The sequence below is a fragment of the Adiantum capillus-veneris genome, chromosome 9 (assembly GCF_014529385.1).
Source record: "Adiantum capillus-veneris isolate H3 chromosome 9, ASM1452938v2, whole genome shotgun sequence".
In the NCBI taxonomy this organism is placed as follows: domain Eukaryota; kingdom Viridiplantae; phylum Streptophyta; class Polypodiopsida; order Polypodiales; family Pteridaceae; genus Adiantum; species Adiantum capillus-veneris.
The window spans coordinates 11729048-11740172 of NC_140939.1; the positions used below are offsets into that span (position 1 = coordinate 11729048).

Genomic DNA, 11125 nt, shown 5'->3' on the forward strand with positions numbered 1-11125 from the left:
CGTACTTTGTGATGGCTCCTCGATAACCTCAATCAAGTTTAATGGCATGATCTTTGGTGCATTTGGATTATTCAGACATTGGGCAATCAACTGATCTATGCCACATTGATTACACATGAGTATTGACATTCTAGACGTGCTCGTTTGATTGGTTTGCATTAGTGTGGCGTTCTTTTGTAGCCTAATAGGACACTCAGCCATATGATGTGAACCTCCACACTCATAGCATTGAAGAGGTGGTCTCTTAGCAGTGTAATTGATATTTTGACCTATTGCAGCAAGAGCAGCTACTTGATAGACAGTTTTGACTTGTCCCCAATAGTCCTCCATGTAGTATTGTGGACTTTCTTCAAGCGCATCCATCCCATAGGCAATATTAGGGTCTATATCTTCCTCACAGCCTTCCAAACAAGCAAATAGATGACTCACAACCCACTTGATTCACAGAAGTGATTCTCGAATGGGGTGGTTGCGGTCCTAGCACTGGAGGTGTGAGGGTGTTGTTTGAACAACATTTTGGGCCCTAGGGACCATGTGTTGTGACGTTTTTTCAAGAGGTGGAGCCGACATCAATGCAGGCACTCGAGGTGTATCTGTCCATGCTAAGGTTGGTCTATTGGCCATCGCACGCTCAAATACTATGAAATCCTTAGCTTGATGACCATACCTCCCACAGGCATTGCAATTCCCATTGAATTTTACTCTAAAAGTAGGGCATTCACTGGTACTATGTGCACCATAGCATACTGAGCACCATTGTTGTTCCCTTCTTGGATACATATGATTGTTTTGCGGAGCACGATTGTCTCTAAGACTCTCTTGAATGGCCTTGGTGAGATCTGCTAAAGTCATCTCATATATCTTTGGCTCCTTAGCAATAGGCTTTAGGGTCATTGGGTTGATGCCCCGATACTTGCGAGCTAGTAGATTTAGGCTCAACAGACACTCTTTCTCCTTGAATCATTAAATTATCCTCCAACTGGATCGCATTGGTGGTGACTGCTTCCCAAGTGGTGATACCTCTAATGACTAGGCCATTGTAGATATCCTTATGTGGTAATCCCCTAATGAATCTATCAAGCAATTGATTATTATTGAAGCGCTCATTTGGATTACAACGAGAATTCAAGTGCTTTAAGCGACTAATAAAATCTCTAACCGACTCTCCTTCCTCTCGTTGGGCTTTCTGGAGCTGAGAGGCTACACCCCAAAGCACTCCCTCTCGTATGTATTCTTTCAAGAACAGTCTCCTAAGAGTAGGGTAAATCGTTTTTTCTTCCACCCTTAGGGTTCTATACCAATTCCTTGCCTTTCCACTTAAGGTTAGGCTTAAAGCATTATTCTTATGCAGGTCATTGTGTTCTCCTAGAGAATCGTATAGTTGTTCAAACACTTCGATATGCTTTCTCACATCCCCGTATCCACTAAATTTTTGTGTGAGTTTGGCTATTTGTACTGCCTTACTTCTAGGTTCTCTAACAGGCGTGTTACGTATATACTCATCAATAGATCAATCGAGCTTGAGCAAATGTTGCCAGGTCACCTAAGTGAGCAGGCACCGTGGGTGAAGGCGCTCCAGAGACTACATGTGGAGTAGGTATTGGCATTGGGCTTGGCGCATAGGAAGCCCTTGGGTTCTCTGTTTGGTATGGTATTGTGCCATGTGGTGGCCCAAAGTTCATATGTGTGGCCCTAGGCATAGCAAGCGTCGGATGTGACATGCTAATGCTAGCCGGTATGGTCCCATGGAAATAAGAGCTTGGATGTTGTGGTTTTGGAGCATAAGTTGTTGAAAAAATTGGAGGGTAGGAGGTACATGAGCATGAGGACCCATAGGTGCATACGATTGATACACACATGTAGGGACTGTTGTCGGCATTGAGCTACTATGTAGCGGTGCTTTACTAACAAATGAGGTCCATGGCGTGTTTCTTGGCATGCCCATCATTGGGGTAGGCATGGTAGCCGTGGCGAAACAACATATGGAGGATCCATCGGACTTACCGAGGGAGTCTCCATTTGCGATAAGGTTGGTTGTTTAGCCTTCCCTGTATCCGAGAATCTCATGAGACCCGTTGAAGGCATGTGGATCCCCTTGTTCTGTCTCTCTAGCTCAATAACCCTATGGATGACCTCACAAACTCTTTGTTGTTGATCGTCCAAACTAGTAGCACCCGTTGTGGATTGTAGGACATCCAACCAACCCACGTGACACGTGTGACCTGTGTATAGGATGGTTAGAGTTTTTGTTTGTAGTTCATACTCCCAGTTCTCATTTAGGAACACTCCATCTAGGATTGAGGTGCTAGGGGTGTCCTTTGAACTAGATGCAATGTGGCTCTCTATTGGGTTGACCCTTAGTGATCACTAATTCAGGAGCACTCGATTGCTCTCCTAGCAATGATATTGACATAGGGGCTTTTGCTTTTAACTCTCTTTGTTGCTCCGCCTTGCGTAAGCTCTCGATTTCCTTTTCCCTAGCCGCAATGATATACCGCTCAACTTCTTGTACTTTAGCAAGGCTTCTACTATCAGGTAATATAACCTCGGAGGGGAATTTCTCTGAAGAGTCAGGGGGGTGTAGTGAATGGAGTATTCACGTGCACACTCTCCAAGAGCATGGGATCTATGTTGGTCATGAATGGTGAATTTACTTCCCCACCCCCCTCATTTACATCATTAGCTACATGTTCGGAGCGAGTGGCTCTACTAAAGGTTTCCTTCAAGCGGCTAAGCACGCTTGGCCCGGACCGTGGGCCCATGGCATGCATGTCTTGGCTTGAGCTATCGGGATTCGGCATCAGGTAACCCTCCATGACATCATAGTTAGAGGAAGAAGCACTAGACGCAATATGTGGGTCCTAAGGGGAACTACCTTGGGTTCTCGCTGAGGGCCTAGAGCCTAAGGTGGAGGAATAATGAGTGCCCGTGTAAACAGAGACACTCTCGATGTGCTCGTCCTCTAGCACACGACCAGAGCATAGGTGCATGTGACCTCAACACTCCCGTGAAGGCCGCTCACCTAGTTTTTTAGGTGTTTACACCCCCATTTTTTGTAATTTTTGGTCCCTTTTTTTAACCAAGCCACAGAATATGGGGTGCGATAGCTCAATACGAGCGTCTTGGCTAGAGGACGTGTCGTGATTTACAACCCCCAATTTGGTTACGTACAGCCCTCGAAATACTAAAACTAGTCTTTTCCTAGGTGGGGAGAGGATTAGAATTAGTAAGTCCAAAGGGTGAGTGTGAAGGGGATGGTGGAGGACTTGAGGAACTTGTCCGACATGCCCTCCCTTCACTTGAGATCTTAGTCTTTATATATAAAGTAGTGTAAGTAGTATATCATGAGACTGGGGAGTGAGGCGTGGGCCTGTGCCTGGGCTTGGGCTTGGGCTTGGGCTTGGGCAATGATCCCGATCCCTACCTTTTAGGATAATAAGAGCAAGAGCACTCTTCTTGCATTGCACAAATGAGAGAATAACCTATTTTAGGTTTAGATTGACTTTTATATGGGCTTGTCCGTTCACATTTGGGCGCCCACACATAGCCAATCTTGCCCAAACATTATAGGGTTCCAGTTTTAGAGTGTGCCTTCATTGGCGATCACTCTTAACCATTCTTACCTGACTGACAAGCCCGTCCAATAACATAATACACTACTAGCGGGTCTGACAAGACCAACCCATGGCTACATAAAAGGTGGTCGCTTGGTGGTAATAAGTAGGGGGTGGTGTGTGGCAAATGCTCCTTCTTGGGAGCATCGCACATTGTTGGAGAAGGACATGGCCTCCTTGAAGGCCTGGTTTGGTTGGAGATGGCGCTTGGCTCGCCAGAAAAGCCTATGGATTGCATTATATTAGTGTCCTTGGATCGCTCAGGTTTGACTCCTGCCAGGTGATTTGCGTTCGAAGGAGTTTATATGAATGGTGATAGAGTTTAGATTCCCCCCTTATGTGGCAAGTGGTTCTTCCTCGTGTTTGTGCTCTTTGATGTCCTACGGATTTTGTGTTGGTTCAACATGTTCTCTCTTTTTGTTATGCATTTTGGTTCTTGGGTAAGGGCACATTACACTCTATGTGAGGGAGTTTTGGTGTGGTGGCTTCCATGCTATGGGATATGTTGGTATACCATTGGCTATGCTTTGTATCAGATACGGGCTTCCAAGTAAAAAGCCCGCTATGGACTATTATGTGTGTAGGTAAGCTTCTATGTAAAAAGCCCGCTATGGACTATTATGTGTGTTGGTAAGCTTCTTCAGACTTCTTATGGTTTTATCTAGTTTCCATGGCTCGTTTTGAGCATGAGTAGTTGTAAATTTTTTTAATATTGCGAATTCAATCCACTCACCCTTTTGGGTGTACTTGCCCAAAAAAAAAGGTTAATTAAGGATTTATTACAGTTACACTAAAGTTTTGGATAAAGCTATGAATGCACCCTTAAGCTTGGTTAAAGAAAAGCTCAACCTTTCCTAAAGCTAATTCTAAACTTTTAACCTAACTTATTCCTTTCAAAAGTCATAAGTAGCCCCCTCGTCACACCAACTTGTGTTCTGAATAAGCTTTCACACTGGCACAAACTAAATGCTAGTCTAAGAGTTGAATTTCCCTTATTTTGGTTTAGGTTCGTGTGGGCTACATCGATCGCATTATAGAATGCCAAAGCAATTATCGTCTCCCAAGCACCACCATCCCGATCTTCGAGACATGTTTTGTTGTTTGCTCTCAAAAGGAATCATCGTCGAACATGGTTTCCTGGAAAGGGTCAACATGGGTTCATAATAGGGTTTGGTAATGACGAATAAATAAAAAATTTGTGTCTGGCCAATGTGACGTAATGTTTGCTTGGAAGAAATTACTGTCTTCCAAGCGCTAACTTCCCAATGTTTGACACCCATGGGAGGGAGATGTTTTGTCATGTGTTCTCAAATGGAATCATCGCATAGCATGGTTTCCCAAGAAGGCTTCATAGTAGGGTTTGGTGATGACGAATAAAGAAGTGTTGTTGCATGGCCCATGTGACACAAAGCTAAAGATCTTGTTAAGGATATGGTTCTATGTGCATCAATTAGTTAATCGTTTGATGCTATTATGCAAAATCGACATAGCTAAAAAAAAGACTTGCATAGTTATAATATACAAACAAATAATAAATGCCCGCATAATGATAAGTTGATAGAGCGATAATATGTCATAGAGTAACTATAGCTATGCTTCGCATGACCACTGCCTAAGATGAGGCATAGCCCATGTGACATGCCGCTTTCAAAAAGCATAAGTGAAAACACTTTGTCCAAATAGAACAAAATGTATGAATGTGGTACCCATGTGTGCCATGTGACGCACTTCTTATGATTGTCCAAAAGATCGTTGAATCATGTCATGACATGGCCACATGTCACTGTCAAAAACATGGGCTATCCTTGGGCCAATCATCAATGGCTCTAAAAAGCCCCCATGGGATGACATGAGCAAAATACCTACTATATCATCAATGTCATAGACGTATTCAATAAATGTATGCTATATGTGCATGTGCTTCTTGACACGACAACAGACTATGCTAGCGTAGAGGATGATCTCCCATGCATGTATGTATGACATATGTGCTTGTTTGATATGAATAGGACACAAAACATGACTAGACCCTAAGGGTCATATGATAATCCTATAAAGTTTTATATACGCCATAGGTCCCATATATTGCATAAGCCCCAACCCTCCACTTAGAGCAAGTGGTTCCTTTACGCGCGAGTCATATATAGCGAGAGAAATAGAAACTTGCCATCATTCCACATCAAACCGGCTCATAAGGTGCACTACCTTCACTTCACCCCCTCGAATACTGCAAGACTCGGCATTACTTACACCGAGCTTGTTGCAAGCCAAGTGCCCATGTGAACTCGCTCTTAATCACCCCCACGTTGTTGAAGTGCATAATCCTTCTTGTGATTCCTGCTAGTCTATGTTGTAACCTTACAATTGGGGGGGGGGAGAGAGAGAGATAGAGAGAGAGAGAGAGAGCAATTTGATCCAAAGTTTGAGAAAAGTTAGCGTTGAGCTGGTTAGAAATTCAAGACATGCGATTAAGAGGAGAGTGAAATTGAAAAATGTTGCTTAAATTTTGTAAAAAAAATAGTGTAAATACATACAAAAAATTTAGTTTAACTTGCAAAATTTTCACTTGAAGATTGGCTTGGGGGGATTTGTGTATGTTTGGGAGAGGTGTTTCCCCCAACAACGATGAGAGAGAGAGAGAGAGAGAGAGAGAGAGAGAGCACATATCTAAACTAGCATAATATGACGGAAAGGAAAACCCTTTACACGTGTCAAAATCTGGGACATGAAGGCAAGTGGAAGAAGCCCCTCTGCACACGATAAAGAAGGGGGGGAGAGAGAGAGAGAGAGAGACCGTCGAAGACGACCGACCATACTAGTGAATCTTTATAAAGAGAGAGAGAGAGAGGGTGAGAGATTGCCACCTAAACATACAAAGATTGGGTCCATGTGACACACAGGGAGAGGAAGAGAGAGCAAGCTTTTAGCAAAAGGTTTTGTTTTTATCGCTAGGAGGAGAGTGTTAAGAAATGTAGCATAGGGTCAAGGAAACGCATGTGTGTGCATGACATGATGGATGAGGTGAGGCTCAAAAATACATGTAGATCCCATAGTTTTCACTAGAGAGGCGGCCTTTGGAGTAAGGTATCTCTAGGGTGGTAATGGACAAGAAGGAACAATAGAAAAAAAAGAAATTGTTGGGGGTGAGCCAAATTTTTTGATACCCTTGAAAAGCTTTAAACTTTCCCAAAAGGTTTGGTGAAGGAAAGTGAGGGGGAAGGGAGGATTAACATATGTGCAAATCCCATTTCGAGGCTTCTTTTCAACACAAAGGTGCCCATTATGTAACGGAGTTCTCTCCTTTTCGTCTTTCCCCCGTCAAGAAGGCAAAAGCTTTCCGTCGCCATAGCTCCCCCTTTACCTGCTGCTGTGCACACGCCACGCACACCTCTCTCTCTCTCTCTCTCTCTCTCTCTCTCTCTCTCTCTCTCCCACGTCGAAGTTGTGGACCTCGCAGCTATGGCCCCTCCTTGGGCTCAGCTTTCTCCACTGTTGAGCAGATGGGTCACCAAGTTTCGCAGGCCCGCTTTGTCCCGAAAGCTTGGAATCGCTCACTCCCACAGAGAGCGCACGGTGGCTTTCTTTCAATAGAAGCAATCGCGTCAAAGAATTTGTTCTCCAGTTCTCGCGCTTGGTGTTTTCCTCGCAAGAAACTTGATTGCAGCTTGACTACCAGTACTCGCTTAGAAAATGAGAGTTGAATCCATATGAAAGTCAGGAGAGCTAGCTCATTTTGACAACCGGGGCTCAAATTACAGCAGAAATTGTTGCGATTTGTTGCCTTCTCAGCGTTTCCTCATCAAGCGCGAGCTACAAATACAGACTTTTCGTTACGCAGCAGCCTTTATGGTCGAATTCCAGAACAAGGAGCTCTGGGCGCTTCCAAAATGGTAGTCTTTCTGTGTGTTTTCCCTTTTCTGGTTAGCTCCTCGCTTCCTTTATGCGGCTACGTTTAGCTACGTCCTCCTTCGTTCGTTGTTTGCTTCCTATTCTGTGTAGGCTTCGTCTTACATCCCTTCAAATGCAAGGGTCTCCATTGTGAAGTTTTGGCAGGCTTTACCGAATTAATTCGCCCAGCTTGCGTTTCTTTGCATTAGGGTTTTTAAGTTCCAACCGTGGCTGTTTAAATTTCACTGTTTTCCTTTGCTACAATGCTGTTACCCTTGATTTAGCTTGTTAGAGAGTGGAATTGGGTTATGGTTGGTTGCAATTCACACATTTGAAACTCTTTTGGGCCCTTGTGCAAAATGCATTTTCCATCTTGTAACTTTGTTGAAAGCATTTTCCATCCCAGGCGACTTTCAGTGTAAGCTGAGTATTGGCTTTCCAGAGGGGTCAACTATGGGCAAGTATATGAAAAAAGCAAGGGGTGGGAGAGGTGCAATGGAGGTTATGACCCAAGGGCCGTTAGGAGTGAGGACACGGGCGAGAACCCAAGCCATGCAAAAAGAGGTGAGCATTAGCCATAGCAGCAATGCTAAAGTGAGCACCAGTACCTCAATCCAGAGCCTCATACCTGCACAGATCTCCTACCTAGAACTCAGAAGTAGAAGATTAGAGAAAGTGGTGGGCTGCATGAGCAACAAATTGCCAGCATCACGAAAGTCTTCTTCGGCTGGTGAATTCAGAAGACTTTCAGACTTGACCAAGACAGACATTCTTGCAGACGATTCTTCTTCTCCTCGCCTCGCCATTTCCATAGATGGAGCCCAACACAGACGAAGGCAAACCAGACATCAAACACTTGATGAGAATCAACAGGCTTTCTATCATCATTGCCATGGAGACAATGAAGCAGAAGAGCTTTCATTGCAAGGTTTTGTACAAAGTTCTCTCCAGCAATGGACAAGTAGAGGCCGGGCGCCACCTGGTGTGGCTCATTCTCGGAGTAACTCTCGTAGCAATTCCATGACGCGTGAGCTGCCACCATCAAAACATCAGCTTCCACCCCACGGCATTTTAACAAGAAATCAAAGGAAACTGGAAAAGCAGTTCTCTGAAGCAAGTGGGTGCTCCAAATTTGTGCACATGGAGGTGGAAGTAGATGCATCCTGCAGTGCCAAAGCCTGTGGCCTTGACAAAGCTTCTGATGTATTGCTTCTAGATCTTTACAATTCCTTCAGCTTGTTATCAGCTTCTTACCTCGGCCAAAACATTTGACTTCTTTCTATCCATGCATTTTCAGGTTGAAATTTCGTACGGAGAGAACCCCATGGAAGAGGTTTGGTCGGCTGGAAACAGGTAATTAATAACCTTAAGAAGCGCATATTGTCAATGAAGAGCGCAGTGCCGTCTTTCAAAGTTTAAAGATGTGGCGAATACTTTTTGGCATCTTGAATTTGTAGGTTTATAAAGTATTTGGAAGCAGAATTGAGGTTGTTTAGTTGTCTGGATTTCATGTTGCCAGCTGGACTTCTGATTTTATCAACCATGGTGTGCTCACTTTGCCTGGCCTTTGTTGAATATACTCTGCAGACTTGCTCGCGAAGGGTCGCCAAGAAGCCACGAAAGAGACAGGAACACAGTTCCATTTGATGCAGATACAACGCTTTTACCTGAGCATCAACAAACACCACCAACCGCCACACAATCACCCTTCAATATGGAGATAGAGGATTTCTTCTTGCAGGCTGAACAACAAGAGCAGAGACGTTTCATAGATCGGTAAATGTTAACCTTAAATTGAAGTGGTTACATGAAAGTTGCCATTGTCCTCACTGTCAGATTTTACATGGTATTACTTTTGCAGGTACAACTTCGATCCCCAGAGCGACAGGCCCCTTCCCGGGCGCTATGACTGGGTTGCATTGTAGTTTGTGATGGTACTGACCATTGCTGAAATTCCCTGTAAGCTCTTTATCACTACTGACTTGAATATTCCTGTAAATGGAGGCTTCCAAAAAGCCCAACGCTATTTAACTTTGTAAAGTCATAAAGATAGGAAGATTTATACAGCAAGGAAGTGTAGACAGCCATGATACAATGGATGTGTGCAAAAGACTGCTTGCACCATTGCTGTAGATTGTATGGCGAACTTATGTTTATAATAACTCTGAGACACAGTCTTTTCTTAAATTTTTCTGCGTAGACGTTCATATCAGCCTCCAAAGAAACGAGTAATTTTGTCAACACCTGGGACAGTGCTCAAGGAAGCATTGCTTAAGTGTTCATTAGCATCTAAACAATTATGTATCTGTTTTTGAAGTGTCAAGGCACTCGTGCTTGTGTCAAATTTCGCAGAAGATGGTAATGTTTAAACCCTTTTCGAAGTTAACGGGTCTGTTGCAAGCTGTCCAATCAAGTTCAGTGAGTAGAAACTCTGTTGCGTCTTATTTGTGCATCTTGGATACAGACCAATTGTGAGCAATGGTACAAGGCTTTCTTGAAGTGGTATGCTTTCCATAGTTTGTCTGTAGCTAATTTAGTTGCTGTTTAGTTGCTGTTAAGAGTCCAGTGTGCAAACTTGTCAGTATATTCGCTTTGAACCGCAATTGTTATGTTAAAATTAATGTTCCATTAACTTGCCTGTACATGGAGGAACGAAGAGTTTCTCAACAATTTTCAAACTCAAGAACAGTTGATATAATACAATCAAGAGAAATGACGTGCAAATACTAAGGGAAAATGGCGTACTAACTTGCATTCAAAAATAGTACCGAAGATTGGTCTATTTAGATCAACCTTAAAAACTTACCCTTAATTATTAGAATTGTAAATATCAAGACAGCCACCAATGAGCAGCTTGTCGGAAGAAAGCAGTAGCAGACATTGTATACATACTTGACTACAGAGGCACTGACACAGTTTAAGCTAAGTATAACTACAGCCCTGGTGTACAAAGTTCACACAATCCTGTGGTCAAAACCTGTGGGTTACTGCCTCTATTATCACATCGTTGACTTTGCATGCGGCCTTAATCACAGTTTTTCAAAGTCCAGAGTAGTAGCTATGTGGAGGTCCGAGTATGACAACTTAAATCAAATTGCTTTACTAATCCACACTAGGAACGTAGGCTACGGATGGTCCTACAACAAGACAGGATCAATGACAAGTCTTGAATTCAGAGGAATCACAGCAAATGGCAAGTTTCTGACACATTCATGATAATTATCCAGAAGATAATATGACTACGGGCATGGTAATCATTCAATACTAAAACAAATGCACTAAAGCCTCCTAAGATATCAAAAGAAGGCTTGTACATCGAGAACTATGGGTAAGTCTATTGCCGAATCACGAACAATGACTACTAGCAAAGCCCCTCACATCATCCGCAAAAGGTTTACAAGAACAAGTTTGATTGTAGCCTTGCTAATGCTCGCGCTAATTTACCAATATTTACAACTATTACATCTTCAATTTTAGTATTAGTAACCCCGAGCTGGCCAATCATACTTTTTCTGTACTTCCATACCTTGTGCGTATGAGTATGGAAAACGTGTGGGAAAAACTATGGTCTCATAAATTGGGCACTATGAGGATCTGACTGCAGTTTGCTAGTGCTTGTGCTA

General features: G+C 43.3%; 1 protein-coding gene across 1 annotated transcript; it reads left to right on the forward strand.

The window, feature by feature from the left end:
- The first annotated feature begins 6533 nt into the window (after positions 1-6533).
- On the forward strand, positions 6534-9689 carry LOC147450136 (uncharacterized). The gene is made up of 5 exons (XM_086519452.1): positions 6534-7504; positions 7909-8705; positions 8800-8855; positions 9090-9278; positions 9364-9689. The coding sequence occupies exons 2-5, from the start codon at positions 7956-7958 to the stop codon at positions 9425-9427; spliced, it is 1059 nt and encodes a 352-aa protein (XP_086375578.1). The 5' UTR covers positions 6534-7504; positions 7909-7955; the 3' UTR covers positions 9428-9689.
- The last annotated feature ends 1436 nt before the right edge of the window (positions 9690-11125 follow it).

Coding starts and splice junctions, on each gene's coding strand:
- LOC147450136 (XM_086519452.1), top strand. CDS start 7,956: ATGGGCAAGTATATGAAAAAAGCAAGGGGTGGGAGAGGTGCAATGGAG. Junction 8,706..8,799: donor GCCTTGACAAAGCTTCTGAT/GTATTGCTTCTA, acceptor ATGCATTTTCAG/GTTGAAATTTCGTACGGAGA. Junction 9,279..9,363: donor CAGAGACGTTTCATAGATCG/GTAAATGTTAAC, acceptor TTACTTTTGCAG/GTACAACTTCGATCCCCAGA.